General features: G+C 47.7%; 2 protein-coding genes across 2 annotated transcripts in view; one reads left to right on the top strand and one right to left on the bottom strand.

Annotated features, from left to right (window-relative positions):
- The window catches only part of LOC100621006 (RE1-silencing transcription factor-like), a 166,732-nt gene that overhangs the window by 122,084 nt on the left and 28,641 nt on the right, over positions 1-16,007 (bottom strand). The window lies entirely within an intron of this gene.
- Positions 9,046-14,035, top strand: LOC100626988 (nitric oxide-associated protein 1; the record flags this gene model as incomplete). The annotated part of the gene is given in 4 exon segments (XM_013978717.2): positions 9,046-9,295; positions 9,298-9,795; positions 9,798-12,317; positions 12,623-14,035. Coding segments are annotated over 3 exon segments (1,131 nt in total), but the record flags the coding sequence as incomplete, so codon positions are not given.

The following is a 16,007-nucleotide window of genomic DNA, read 5'->3' as shown; positions in this document are numbered from 1 at the left end:
AAATTTTGGAGGTTAATCCCTTGTCAGTCAATTCATTTGCAAATATTTTCTTCTACTCTATGGGTTGTCTTTTCGTTTTGTTTAGGGTTTCCTTTGTTGTGCAGAAACTTTCAAGTTTAATTAAGTCCCATTAATTCCAACTTGACCCCTAGCCTGGGAACCACCATATGCCCCTGGTACAGCCCTAAAAGAACAAAAGCAAGAAAACAAAGGAAAAAAAAAACTGAGTAACTGCTGCAGATTCTGGGAGATAAAATAATACATCATGAAAACTAAGTGTAATATGTGATCTTATGTTGGATCCAGGATCAAAAACTTTTTTAAAAATTTGCTATAAACAACATTAGTAGGACAACTGGCAGAATCTGGATAGGGCCTCTATATTTAAATAAGATCACTTTATATTAATGTCCTGATTTTAATGACTTATGTTTATGTAAAAATGTTCTTATGTAAGCAACTTACTCTCAAATATTTCAGAAAAAAATACTGAAAGAGAAAGGAAAAAACAAAGAAAAATGTAGACCATGGTTAAGAGAGATACACACACACACACACACACACACGAATTCTTTATAACCTTTTTTTTTTTTTGGTCTTTTTGTCTTTTCTAGGGCTGCACCCACAGCATATGGAGGTTCCCAGGCTAGAGGTTGAATCAGAGCCGTAGCCACCAGCCTACACCACAGCCACAGCAACGCCAGATCCAAGCTGCGTCTGCGATCTACACCACAGCTCACAGCAATGCCAGATCCTTAACCCACTGAGCAAGGCCAGGGATCAAACCTGCAACCCCATGGTCCTTAGTCAGATTTGTTAACCACTGAGATACAACAGGAACTCCGAGTTCTTTGTAACTTTTGCATAGGTCTGAAATACTTCAAAAGCTAAAGTTAAATATTTAAATAAATAAATAAGGAGTTCCCACGTGGCGCAGTGGTTAACGAATCCGACTAGGAACCATGAGGTTTCGGGTTCGGTCCCTGCCCTTGCTCAGTGGGTTAAGGATCCGGCGTTGCCGTGAGCTGTGGTGTAGGTTGCAGACGCGGCTCGGATCCCGCGTTGCTGTGGCTCTGGCGTAGGCTGGCAGCTGCAGCTCCGATTAGACCCCTAGCCCGGGAACCTCCAGATGCCGCGGGAGCGGCCCAAGAAATGGCAAAAAGACAAAAAATAAATAAATAAAAATAAATAAATAAATAAGATGAGAAAACAGCTCTCATGTAGCATAATTATATAAAATATCTAATTTTCTTTTTTGGGCTGCAGCTGCCACATATGGAGTTTCCCAGGCTAGGGGTGAAATCAGAGCTACAGCTGCTGGCCTACACACAGCCACAGCAATGCAGGATCTGAGCCACATCTTCAACCTACACCACACCTTGCAGCAACACCAAATCCGTAACCCACTGAGCGAGGCCAGAGGTCGAATCCACATCCTCATGGATGCTAGCTGGGTTCTTAACCCAACGAGACACAACGGGAACTCCTATAACATTGAATTTTCAAGAATAGAATAAGTAGGAAACCTTGTATAGGTTATAGTGCCTTTTATAGTACCTTTTAAAGCTTATTCAGGAGTTCCTATTGCGGTGCAGCAGAAATGAATCTGACTAGGAACCATGAGGTTTCGGGTTCAATCCCTGGCCTCACTCAGTGGGTTAAGGATGTGGTGTTGCTGTGTGCTGTGGTGTAGGCCAGCAGCTATAGCTCCAATTCAACCCCTAGCCTGGGAACCTCCATTGCTGCGGGTGTGGCCCTAAAAAGACAAAAAAAGAAAAAAAAAAGGCATATTCAGTTTGGTCTAAAAAGTTACATTACAATCCAACATGCCTCTTGCCACACATTTGTGGAATTTCGTCCTCCTCCTCATACTGTATTACCTGCAAAAATCCAAAGTAAACTCACTTGCAGTAAAATGCTACCAGTTTAACATCTTGCTCCTATGATATGAAGTAGCAGAAACATATCACTCTCTGCTAAATTAAAAAAAAAATCTGTTATTCCACTTCTCTAAAATTTCAATTACATACCTTGAATTGTAGTGCATTAACACTCATAGGTCTATGTATATGTACGTCTATGCCACACAGCTATTCTCTCGATATGCAGAGGCCTCATGACAAAGGTTCCGTGTAAGTTTTGTCAATTTTAACTGTTCCATCTTCTCCAGAAAGTCCATGTATTTCTCATCAATACCTAACTCTAATGATAACTAGGAGCAAGCTCATAGTCCTTTGATCAACAGGCTCCTCGGAGACATATGGATAAGAGGGTTGAGTCAGCAAAGGATTCTGATAGCTAGGCAATTCCTTAAAGTGGGATGTCTACTGGAATAACAATTTATACATGGATAGGGATGACAGGCTGTATTTTCCAAAGATGGCTGCAACTGTATCTTTCAAATGTTCTATTATAATAAAAGTGTGATCTTAGAGTTCCCTGGTGGCTCAGAGGGTTAGGGATCTGGCATTGTCAGTGCTGGGGCTTGGGTTGCTGTTGTGGCATGGGTTTGATCCCTGGCCTGGGAACTTTTGCATGCTGCAGCCACACACACACACACACACAGTGTGGCCCTGACACTCCTATTACCAAGATATAAGGGTCTGTGTTTCCTCCCCTTGAATCTGGGTGGGGTTTTGACTCTCTTGTCACTAAGAGAATACACTGCCCTGTGGCTTTACAGGCGAGGTCAGGAAAGGCAATGGAGTTGCACCTTGTTTGCTGAAACATTTGCTTCTGGAGTCTGGAGCTATCTTCAAGAACTTCTACTACCCTAAGGCTTGTGCACTTGTGAGGAAGCCCAAACCCCACAGAGAGAGCACATACAGCCACTCCAGTCAGCAATCTGGTCCTTGGGTCCTTCCAAGGCTGGAGGCCACACACCTGAGTAAACTCGACAGGTTCCCCCAGCCCCCAGCCATCAACACGAAGTTATGTGTCTTCCCATTTCAACCACTGACATCAGGCAACAGACAAATCACTCCTGCTCTGCTCTGTCCAAATTCTTGAGCCATTTAATCCATGAACATATTATATTAATTTTTAAGCAGCCAAGTTTTGGGGCGGTTATGCAGCAATGGTAATGTAAACAACAGGGCACTTGAAAAATCAATGTGTGCTGGTCCTGACATTAGTCTCGTCTCCTTGTTTAAGAGAATAAATTGCATTTTTGAATTTCTATTTTGACGTATATTTACAGGCCTGAAACATAAAAACTTTTGATTCAAAATTTGATACATAGGCAAAATAAATTACTTAATAAATGCTTCTTGAATGGACTAGAATTACTGATCTCTGCATGGTGGGGGCAGGAATAAAACCAAGTTATTTCAAGTGGCTTCTTTTTTTTGGTCTTTTTAAGGCCACACACAGCAAGTGGAGCTTCCAAGGCTAGGGGTCAAATCAGAGCTTTAGTGGCTGGTCTACACCACAGCCACGCCAGATCCTAGCTCCATTTGCGACCTACACCACAGCTCACAGCAACACCAGATCCTTAACCCACTGAGCAAGGCCAGGGATTGAACCTGTGTCCTTATGAATACTAATCAGATTCTTTTCTGCGGGGCCACGATAGGAACTTCCTGAGGTTTCTAGCTGTGATGACAAAAGTTGATACCATAGTCACACACAAGAAGATGGAAAAGGAGAGGTGATAAGAAAGTCAGTTTTAGTTAGACTGGAAGATCACTCATACCTTTAAAACTGGCCATAGGAAACTGGATATAAATATGAAGCTCAAATCAGGAGTTTAAATTACAGAGCTCAGAGTCATCATGTAGTTGGAGGAATACAGAGAGTTTACACAAAGAAGGAAGACTAAAGGCGGGGTATTAGGGACACCAGTGTTAAAGCCATGTGAAGGAAAGTGAATCTGTGGACACTTACTCATCCACTCACTGGAAATGACTGTGACTGCTTCCTACGTCCCAGGCATTGGAGACACCATCTTCAGCAAAAGGTAATGACCTCAATTGAGAGGAAGAACAAGGAGATATGGACAGTCCTAACTAGGACGTGAGAAGATGGAGAAGCCTTCCCAAAAGCTGAGTTAAGCAGAAACCTCATGCGTAAATAAAAAGGTAAACCAGAAAAAAGAGTGTGGGAGGGGCAGAGAGAGAAGTATTCCAAAGAGGAAAAAAAAAAAAGCAAACCAACCTCAACTTGTGCAAGACTCCACAATGAAAGATACACAAAGGAACTGGAGTTCCTGTTGTGGCTTGGCAGGTTAAGAACCTGACATAGCGTCCATGAGAATGCAGGTTCAATCCCTGCCCCTGCTCAGTGGGCTACGGATCTGGTGTTGCTGTGCCTGTGGTATAGACCAGCAGCTGCAGCTCTGATCCGACCCCTAGCCTGGGAACCTCCGTATGCCGCAGGTGCGGCTGCAGAAAGGTGGGGTATGTGTGTGTGAGACACAGAGGAATAAAAGAAGGCCAACTGTAGTCAAAGCACAGAGTGAGAAGTTGGACTAGTCAGAGATTGGTGCTCACCAATAAAGCTTTGAGGAGCCAGACTAAGTTTTTCACAAAGTGAAGCCATATCAGATGTTTGTTCCTGAAAGAACCCTATTGCCCCAGTGTGGGCAGTAGATTGGAGAAGCAAGAAAAACTGAGAGCATACGACCCAGTTAAGAGTCTAGGGGAGTAATGTGCAAAAGAAGTGGTGAAGGCATGAACTAGAATTGTGGCAGAGAGGAGGGGGAAGTGAACAGATTTGACATATTTAAGAGACAGAACCCTCTGAGCGTGGTGACTCATTAAAAAGGGGGCAGAGAGAGGAATCAAAAATGACGCCCAGGCTTCTAGCTTCAACAACACAAGAGGGTCATAACATTCACTGAAATGGAGAACAAATGAGGAGGCAAGTTTGGAAGGGGGATGGGTAAGGAAAATAGAAAGCTCAGTTTGCACAGTGACAGGTATGAGAGGCCTGGAAGATGTCCAAGTGAAGCTATCTAGCAGCAGTTAGATACACAAGACATCTGCAATGGAGGTACAGCTGCTCCTCAATATTCCCAGGGGGTTGGTCCCAGGACCCCCAGTGCAAATCAAAACCCAAGGATGCTCAACCTGCATTATTTTATGTGAGGCAGCACAGTATCTCCATGTGACCTACACGCATCCTCCCTCAGATTACTTATGACCCTAAGACAATGTAAAGGCTTTATAAGAGCACACCTCAGAGATGCTACAGGTTCATTTCCACACCCCAATAAGGGAGTCACAAGAATTTTTTGGTTTCCCAGGGCATATAAGAATTATGTTTACGGAGTTCCCGTCATGGCACAGTGGTTAACGAATCCGACTAGGAACCATGAGGTTTCGAGTTTGATCCCTGGCCTTGCTCAGTAGGTTAAGGATCCGGTGTTGCCGTGAGCTGTGCTGTAGGTGGCAGACGTGGCTCGGATCCCGAGTTGCTGTGGCTCTGGCGGAAGCCGGTGGCTACAGCTCCAATTAGGCCCCTAGCCTGGGAACCTCCATATGCCAAGGGAGTGGCCCAAGAAATGGCAAAAAGACAAAAAAAAAAAAAAAAAAGAATTGTGTTTACACTACACTGTAGTCTATTAAGTGCATAGCACCATTACGTCTAAAAAACAAGGTATACACAGAGTTCCCACTGTGGCACAGTGGAAATGAATCCAACTAAACCACGAGGTTGCAGTTTCAATCCCTGGCCTTGTTCAGTGGCTCAGGGATCCAGCACTGCCGTGAGCTATGGTGTATGTCACAGACATGGCTTAGATCCCAAGTAACTGTGGCTGTGGTGTAGGCCGGCAGCTGCAGCTCCAACTCGATCCCTAGCCTGGGAACCTCCAAATGCCGCAGGTGTGGCCCTAAAAAAGAAACATACAAACAAAAACCAAGATACACACCTCAAATAAAAAATGTTTTGCTAAAAATACTAACCATCATATAAGCCTTTGGTGACTCATACTAGTAAAATCAAAGATCCCTGATCACAGATCACCATAACAAATATAATTTTTAAAAGTTCGAAATATTGTGAGAATTACCAAAATGTGACAGAGACATCAAGTGAACAAATGCTGTTTAAAAAATGGCATAGACTTAGTGCAAGTTTGCCATAAACCTAAATTTGCATAAAATGCAATATCATGAAACACATCAAGAGGAGTGAAATAAAACAAGGCACGTCCTTAAACAGTTGTCAGTAAAAGGCAAATTCAAGTTTTCCTTCTGGAACTTTCCGTAATTTTTTCCCCCACATACCCTCCACCTGAGGCTAGTTGACTCTCCAAGTGCAGAACCCAGAGATAGAGGGCTAACTGTACCCTGAAGTTTCCCACCTACAGACGGTAACTGAAGCCACGGAAAATGGATGAAATCTCCCAGGGGTAACTCCAACAGCAGACCAGAATGAGCAGGAATTCACACAGGCAGGAAGAATTACGGGAGAGTGATGGAGCAGATGAAAAGCGTTAGTGTCCACAGTCAAGGCGTCAACTATGTTGATGACCAGAGGGTTGAAATAAGCTTTGAAAAACGTCCTTCTGATTTATCCACTGAGAAGTCACTCATTTTCTGAAAATACTGGAGGAAAAAGCAAATAATAAAACATTCAGCTTGTTTTCCTCAGGACAAAAAGATCTAATATTCCTCATAAAAAAAGCCAGCTGAAAGAAGGTACTGAGGAGGGCTTATCTGATATTAAAGGACACAGGAGACTCCATGCTGGAGCAGGCTGATAACCACAATAACATTAGCCTTTCCCACACAATTATTATACATCGTTAATGAGAATATAAATCAGCACAATCACCAAGGTGGTCACTTGGCACCATTCAGCAACGTATCAGTATTTTGTATAATGTGCACATCATCTGACCTGACAATCCTATACCTAAAAATTCATCCTACAGATACACTCCTACTGGACAAAGTGGCATGTACAGGGTTACTCATTAGAACATTGTTTGAAGCAGAAAAAGACTGGAAATAACCCAACTATCCATCGAGACACAAATGAAGTTATGGTATATCCACACAAACTAGGCAGCTGCAGAAAAAGTAGGATGCTCTCTCCCTACTGATAGGAAAACCTCCTGGATGTAGATGTATAAAGCAAAAAATAAACGTGTAGAAGAGTGGTTAGAACCTGGCACTTTCACCACCTGGAAACAGATCCCACAGGCAACAGTTACAGAGCAGTGCCATTTGGCCCGGGGTGGGGTAGAACACCATGGCGATTTGTCTGAGCATAAGGAAAGTATATGGACAGCTAAGAATCTAAGTGGAAAGGGCTCACTGCAGACAGAGAGATGGTGGACAGTTTGCATTTTTAAATTTTCTAGCCTGTGAGCCATAAGAATATACTTTAGAGCTTAACTCAAAAGTTAAGGTAGGAGTTCCCCTCCTGGCACAGTGGAAACGAATCTAACTAGGAACCATGAGGTTGAGGGTTCGATCCCTGGTCTCCAACAGCGGGTTAAGGATCCGGCGATGCCGTGGTGTATGTAGGTCGAAGACACAGCTTGGATCTGGCGTTGCTGTTGCTGCGGCACAGGCTGGCGGCTGTAGCTCCGATTAGACCCCCAGCCTGAGAACCTCCATGTGCCGTGGGTGTGGCCCTAAAAAGACAAAAGCCGAAAAAAAAAAATGAAAATATGGAATTCTACATGTAAAAAATTATACATGTAAAAAAAAAGATACTGGCCCTATTCAATAAGCAAACACCACCTCCTAGAACTGTGTCACCTTGTGGAAAACGGAGATGTAAAAGTCATCTCTCAAGATAATTTACTTAAGCGGAAAGCAGAGTGAAGGACGCCAAACAAGCCCAATCCCCCCTCCCACCCTGTATTCTCTGCACCAGCTGTATTTGCAGAGCCTAGCACATCGCCCGGCACAAGCTGACGTTCAAACATTCGACTATTCAATAAATCCACTACCTCTGACCTTAAGGGAAATCGAGGAGCCCTTTGCTTCAGATGAACCCCAAACACCGGTACTGGTCGCATGGGGGGCCGCTCTTCCAAAACGGGGAGGTGTCACTTATCCAGAAGCAGCCAGTGGAGACAACAAATGTCATAAATGCTGCGCTCCCCGCCGGTCCACCTTCCAAATCCCTGGTTCGTCCCCGGCCCGGGGAAGGCGGAGGGGGGAACGCCTGGGGACCCTGCGCGGCGGGCGGGTGAGAAGGCCACAAACCCTCGACTCGCCCGGCTCCCACGTTTCCCCCTCGAGCGGGTCGCCGCGGTGTTTCTGAGGGGCCACCTACCCTCGTCTGCGTCACACAAACCCACAAGTGGGTCACAAGACGCGAACCCAAAAAAGCACAGGGAGAAAAGACCACCGACGACCTGAGCACCACACAAATGAACCCAGTCTGGGGGTCCCAAAACTTCCTGTACCTCACGCCAGCACCGCCCACTAAGACTCCCCGTAAGATCTGCGCTAGCGTACCAAGCCAGCACCGCCCATGGGGGCGCCTAGTAAGGTCTGCGCTTGCGCTCCAAGCCAGCACCGCCCACGGGGACGGCGCTTAAGGTCTGCGCCTGCGTCCCAGGCCTGCACTGCCCAAGAGGCTGCCGCATACTGTGTGCGCCTGCGCGAAGAGTGAAGCATTTGCTAACGTCCAGAATTGCACATGCGCAAATCGTGGGTTCAGACTTCTCTGGTCAGAAGACATGACTACGGCTACGCTCAGTCTTGGAACCAGATAATAAAGTTTTTTTTAATATTCCACTAATAATGACACCTGAAAAAAACCCAAGTGGATGTATCACAAAAGGCTTTGTGGTTATAATTTTACGGCCTTAGGTGTTATATATTTGCCAGTTACATAGCCAAAAAACAGGAAGAAATGAGATTTCCGAGCTGCAGACAGTACCAGCGGCAGCGCGCTGAAGAAGCCCGGAAGTAGGCAAAGCTTCACTGGCTGCCCAAACTGGCCAACCCAGCGGAGCCCGCACCTACAAAGCCTTTAGCTTCGCTTTAGGTGGGTTCTCGGCATCAGAGGCTTCATCGCGAGATCTCACGAGATGAGACCAGGGAGGAGGAGCCGAAGGGCGACGCTGACCAATGACAACTCTCTGGTCGTCCCAGGCTTTTTCTCGTTTACCGCGCAGCTGGGGCCGCAGTGCGCGCGCGAAGGGGTGGTCCGCCCCTTGCCACCCTTGCTCCTAGGCTGCCGTGTGGCCTCCTGCAGGGAGCCTCTCCCACGGCCGCGCGCCTTTGGCTCCGGGACGCGCTCCTGGATAGGAGATGAGTGGTCAGCCTCTCATCCCAGCACTCGTGGGGCCTGGGCCGTGGGCGTCCTCCGTGCCAGACTGAGACTGGGGTCAGCGAAGAGAGGAGAGTTTTCTGTTCCCCAAGTACATCCCGGAGCCGGAGCCCGCACCGACCCGCCAAGACCAGCTACGAGAGGTGCAGCAGCGGCAAGAAGAGAACGAACGACAGATGCAGCAGCGGCGGGAGGAGCGGCGCCAGCAGAAGCTCCGGGCCGCTCGGCGGGTGCAGCGGGCGCAGCCGGTCGTGGGGCACCCGGACCCGACGGTGGCACCCAGCGGCCTGAACTGTTCGGGATGCGGGGCGGAGCTGTACCGCCAGGACCCCGGCGTGCCCGGCTACCTGCCCAGCGAGAAGTTCCTCCGCGCGGCGGCGCAGGCGAAGGGCGGGCTGGCGCGGACAGTGTGCCAGCGCTGCTGTCTGCTGGTGCACCACCGGCGCGCCCTGCGCTTGCGGCGGCTGGAGTCCGCGCTGGTGCTGTACAAGGTGGACCTGCTTGATCTGCCCGACGCCCTGCTGCCCAACGTGCCCGCGCTCGTGGGCCCCAAGCGCTGATCGTGCTGGGGAACAAGGTGGACCTGCTGCCCCAGGACGCCCCCGGATACCGGCAGCGCATCCGGGAGCGGCTGTGGGACGACTGCCCCCGCGTCGGTCTCCTGCCTCTTGGCTCCCGGAGGTCCCAACACCCCGGCCGGAAGCAGCCGCGGGACCGGGCGGATAAGGCGAACCACTCGGCCAGGTCCCATGCGGTGCTTAAGGACGTGCGGCTCATCAGCGCCAAGACTGGCTATGGAGTCAAAAAGTTGATCTCCGCGCTCCAGCGCTCCTGGCGCTACCGCGGCGACGTCTACCTGGTTGATGCCACAAACGCTGGCAAGTCCATTTTCTTCAGCATGTCCCAGCGTTTTTTGAGGGTTTTTTGGTTTGTTTAATTGTCTTGTAATGTGCTGGTTTAGCAGATTTTTCATTGTAGAATATAAGTTCCGTCTCTTTTTTAGGGCCGCACCCGCAGTATATGCAAGTTCCTAGGCGAGGGGTTGAATCGGAGCTGTAGCTCCGGGTCGCTCAGATCTGAGCCGCGTCTACACCACAGCTTTCGGCAACACCTATTCCTTAACCCACTGAGCAACGCCAGGGATTGAACCTGTTCTCGTGGATGCTAGTTAGATTCGTTAACTGCTGAGCCAGGACAGGAACTCTTTCTGTCTCAAGGTAAACCAGTTAGCTTGGTTTACAATTGTGGCTTCCCACTTCCTGCCCGTGCACATCACTTCCTTGGACAAGGCAGATATGTGTATCAGAAGCATGTGGGTCACACCTTACTCAAGGTGAGGGGACAGGCTTTCATGGTTGCACAGTCAGCTTAACACGCCCTGCAACAGTCCCACAGCCCTGAAAGCTTTGGTAGGACAGACCCATCCTTGTCACACACAGTCAGCTGGCTCTCCCCTGACCTATTCTTGAGTATTGTAGCTTTAAAGGGAGGTGGGCTCTTTTTTGTTGGCCATGCCCTCAGCATTCAAAAGTTCCCCTGCCAAGGATGTAACACACACAACAGCCGTGAGAACCCCAGCTCCTTAACCCAGCAAGCCACCAGGGAACACTGGGCTCTCAGAAGAAGTTGGGTAGAACGGATCCTAGAGTAGTGACAGAGCTGGGTTTTCTCTAGGTGACACCGCCCAGTACAGTAGCCACATGTGGCTATTTAAATAAGTTAATTAAAAGTAAATTCACTCTAAAATTGAGTTCTTCACTAGCACTGGCCGCTTTTCAACTGCCTGGCGGTCACATGACTACAGGAAGTTGAACTGGATAGTGTGAGTGAGGGGAAGTTACATATTCTCCCTGGCCTCTAGCAGGTAGAGACCAGAGATGAAGCTAAGTGTCCCGCAGCGCCCAGGGCATTCCCTCACAACAAAGAATCTTCTGGTCCAAAAGGTCAGTGGCGCCGAAGTTGAGAAGCCCTTTTCTGGGTGGAGAAGCTCCAGGTTCTTAATCCCAGCATCCCTGGCACTTACACGTGGTCCCCCTCCTCACTCCTGCTCTGCTTTCCAGGAGTGTGGGGAAAATCTTACCTTGTAATTTATTTAGATGCTATTCCACCTGGTGATCTCCTCGGGTGTGGGGACCACACTGCAACATCCGTATTTGTGTCCTCAATGCTCAACACGGAGACATCTGTTAATAAACACATAGGTTATGAGCCAGTTCCTGCCTAGTCGTGGAAACGCCTGTGAACAGAGAAGCTGAGTCTTACTGTTTTATACATGTACTCTTGAGCTGTAACGAGGCAGGGGTTAATCTCTGTCTAGCCAGGCCTGCTCGAATGAGGTGTTTAGAAGGATGTTACCTTAACTGCCCGTGTTATGGTGTGTAAGGCTTGAGGGAGGGCTGTACACAACAGTGTAAGTTAATGAAACAAGAGGCTGGTGTCTGGACGGTACCACCAGACAGATGCCCACATGAGGCCCTTGACCCTAGAATCTGTAGGCTTTGCCCCTTCAGAGAGCTCCTGGGCTTGTCATATGACCGAGACGTGACTTGGAGTTTTTCAACAGTTGCCTTTAAAAGGATATTTATTTAATTATTTCCTTTGGTCTTTTTAGGGCTGTACCTGTGGCACGTGTAGGTTCCTAGGCTATGGGGTTGAACCAAGCTATAGATGCCGGCCTATACCACAGCCACAGCAACTCAGATTCAAGCCGCATCTGCGACCTACACCACAGCTCACACAATGCCAGATCCTTAACCCACTGAGCGAGGCCAGGGATCGAACCCTCGTCCTCATGGATGCTAGTCAGATTTGTTTACGCTGCGCCACAATGGGAACTCCAGGATTTTATTCTTGATCATCTGTACAGAATTACCTGTCAGTGCCTTACTTAGCATTGGAGTTGTCAGGGGTTTACTGGGAGCTTCCAGATATCTGCATTTCCTCCCCATGGAAGGTTCCAGTGGGCAGAGAAGAAAGAATGGCAGGCTCTCCTCCTCTTGTTGCTGAGGACATCACCCTGGACAAGGGACTGGGCGAATCGGAAGCTGTGGCTGACATCAAGTTCTCCTTGGCAGGTAACTGACTGACACCAGCACTACTTCCCAGGTAAAGGGAAGTGGCCTCATGGCTTTTAGTATTTTTGCTACAGCTGTGCCTTCACTGACATAAGCTGAGTATTTTAGGGAATATATACTTGGTTATTCATAAGGTAAAACCTACCCTGATAATAAATGTGTACCTTCACACAAATGCACTGTATGCCCTTTTAAGAACAGAGTGAAAGACCCCAGTAGCCCCCCTTGAGTCTCCACTGGAGCTGTGGCTGCTGTTTGTAATAAACACTTGCTAACACCTTGTGTTCTGTCCTGTGCCTGTGTAGGTTGGGTTTCAGTAATGCCACAGTTTAAGGACAGACTGCACCACCGAGGCCATATGCCTCAAGGAACTTTTCTTACGTTCTGGCTCCCACTCTTGCCCCACCTAGTTAACATCAAAGGACCGCAAATCCAGAGAAGCGTTGCCTGTCAAACCAAGAAGCCTTCTCCTCTTGTGTCCAATGTGCAGAAAAAGAGATAAACGTCCAGACTTATCTGTTCACACTGAAGAGTAACTCTACACAACCTACAGTGTACACTGCATTGTAGTAAATGTCACTAGATGAAGCCCCTCCCACTCCCACCCTTTTCAGACTACCAAGGACTGAGCCCCTTTTTAACACGTTGAGTTTGCAAGCTCAAGTGATTTTTGATTGGGTGTGTATCTAATGCAGATACACCTAAAAATGAGTGCTGCTCGACTCAGGTCTTCCCATTACATTTTTTGAGACCAGGTGGCATTTGTTGAGGGAGCAACTTAACAGTTGGCATATGAACAAATGGCAGAAAATCAGTTTCTCCCAAAGACATTGGCTTAAAGGAGATGGAAATGAGAAGGTGGCTCTGCTCTGTGTAGTCATCCAAGGACCCACCTGGGGAACGCACCCCAGCTTCCTTCTCTAGATTGAAGGATGCTCGAGTTGTCCTTTCCCAGCATCAGGGAGAACGTCCCCACGGAGGAGGAGGAAGAGCTGGAAGCAGTACACATCACAGCATCTGTAGGTCAGCAGTGACATGGCCATGCCCCACAGGGAAGCTGGGGGTCCAGAGGGCAATGGGGACTGTGGGGTTTTATTACTTAAGGGCAGAATGGACACTGGGAAACAAGTAGTTCTTACATAACCCTAAAGTGCATGAAAACTCAGAAAAGGGCTCACAGACTTAGTCTAGTCTGCAAAGATCAGAGCACTTCAAGTGTTTTATCAGCACCTGCCATGAACGCTGTGTGGGGCTCAATCAGTCAGCAGTCTTACCATCATGTGTCTCAAGCCAAGTGAGAAGCACTAGAGCTGTGGACGCTGTATGAGGCTCCATCGGTCAGCAGTCTTACTATAAGGTGTTCCGAGATGAGTGAGCACTTGAGTTGTGGACAGTGAACCCCTGGGGAGTCATGTCCTGGGTCCCAGAGTTGAGATGAAGGCTCGTGGAGAAAGCTGGCCTCAAACATCCAGTAGCCTTCTGTGGACTCTGGTTCGGCATGAACCTACCTGTCCTGGGTTCACTGTCAGCATGACACTCTAGCCCTTTCTCACTGGTGGGTCGTCGTGGGATAAATGGTTAGTATTTTAAGAGGCAACCTGTAAAGCTTTGTGGGTCTCAGCTGCATTGTGTTTCAGAGTGGATGTTTGGTTGGCATCTGCAGGAAGGTAGTCCTTTTTTTGGAGAGAATAAAATACCATTAATTTTAACAACTTAAAGTCGTGACCGTTATTTTTCTATCTGTTGTTCCTAGTTTGAAGGTTAGGCCTGAATCTTTACATGACATGAAGGAAATAGGGTAAACTGACCTTGGAGAACTACAGAACCCCAAAGCTGGTGCTGTTTTTACCCTGATAACTTACAATGTAGGAAGCAGGACGTTCCTCCCTCTTCTTGTCTCTAGGCTCTTAGACCTCAACTAGCAAAGATGCAGTGTTTAAGCTTTCACCAATTTATATTTTCAGGTTTCTCTAAGCTCCAAACTCAATGGTTATGTTTTGACTGAGGTTGTTCTAAAAATGTTCCAAGGGGAGTTCCCATCATGGCACAGCAGAAAAGAATCCAACTAGGAACCATGAGGTTGCAGGTTCAATCCTTGGCCTCACTCAATGGGTTAAGTATCTGGCATTGCTGTGAGCTGTGGTGTAGGTTGCGGACGTGGCTCGGTTCTGGCATTGTGGCTCTGGCGTGGGCCGGCAGCTACAGCTCTGGTTGGACCCCTGGCCTGGGAGCCTCCATATACCGTGGGTTTGGCCCTAAAAAGACAAAAGACACTAAAAAATTAAAAAATATATATATGTTCCAAGGTACCTTGCTAGGCTAGTTGCAGACAGTGCAGTTTACTAAGTTGACGTTTCCCTGTTGTATTAGTTAATCTGTTTGGGTCTTTGTTTTCACATCTCTGAAATGAGGGACTGACACTAGATACTCCTCAGTCCTAACTTTTTATGATTCTCAGCAAAAACAAGCAGGAGAGCCGGGAAAGTGTGGTGACCATACCTCAGACCAAAAAGGCCCCCGAACCCCTGGCCTGGGAAACTCCATATGCCACAGGTGCAGCCCTGAGAAACTACAACAAAAAGGCCCCCGAGCATCAACAGCAGAGAACTTCTGCTGGGATCTGCTGTTAACTTACACCACATCCTGCAAGCCTAATGCAACCCAGCATCCCTGCTGGTGCATCCAGAGGTCCACGGGGGATTTTCTAGAAGAAAGCTCTCTTACTGTGTTGGTTTCTGAGCTAAGTCAGCTTATTAATACTAATCCATTGACCCAAGTATGAAGACTGCCCTTTCGTCACCATCATTTACACGGTGGCAGCATGCAGGAGTTAGTACAGAGAAATTGTGGCACAGCCAGCACAGCCCCCTCACCTCCATAGAACAGAGGTTGTTTGGAGGGGCTAGAGAATGACTAGACCAGTTCCTTTCATTAGCTCTGCAGCCTTACTGTGTTCAGCATGTCACCCCTTTCGTATTCATGGCACTTTTTTTTTTTTTGTCTTTTTGTCTTTAGGGCCACACCTGCAGCATATCTAGGCTAGGGGTCGAATCGGAGCTACATCTGCCAGCCTACATCACAGCTCGAGGCAACGCCAGATCCTTAACCCACTGAGCGAGGACAGGGATCGAACCTGCGTCCTCAAGGATGCGTCCTCAAGGATGCTAGTCGGGTTCGTTAATTGCTGAGCCACGATGGGAACTCCCCATGGCATTTTATTGATTGACTGATTGATTTTTTTTTTTCTTTTGCCTTTTCTAGGGCTGCTCCAGCGGCATATGGAGTTCCCAGGCTAGGGGTCTAATCGGAGCTGTAGCCACCGGCCTACACCAGAGCCACAGCAACTCGGGATCCGAGCTGTGTCTGCAACCTACACCACAGCTCACGGCAACGCTGGATCATTAATCCACTGAGAAAGGCCAGGGATGGAACCTGCAACCTCATAGTTCCTTGTTGGATTCGTTAACCACTGCGCCCCGACGGGAACTCCCCATGGCATTTTATAAAGAAGTAAAATGTATGATATGACTTTTTGACTTCTATGTGACATTAAATGCAGCTTTATTTTTTTAAAGTCCCTTCGTATTGTTCCTCCCCACTTAAACAGCAGCAGTTTCTTCAAAGTTACTGAGACGAAGTGCAGTGTAACCTGCTCTGTATGTCCCATCATCATGAACAGCAAGCCAGCCA

This window comes from Sus scrofa, chromosome 8, assembly GCF_000003025.6.
Source record: "Sus scrofa isolate TJ Tabasco breed Duroc chromosome 8, Sscrofa11.1, whole genome shotgun sequence".
NCBI lineage: Eukaryota > Metazoa > Chordata > Mammalia > Artiodactyla > Suidae > Sus > Sus scrofa.
The sequence above is the reverse complement of the archived record's forward strand: the minus strand, read 5'-3'. Positions and strand labels throughout refer to the sequence as shown.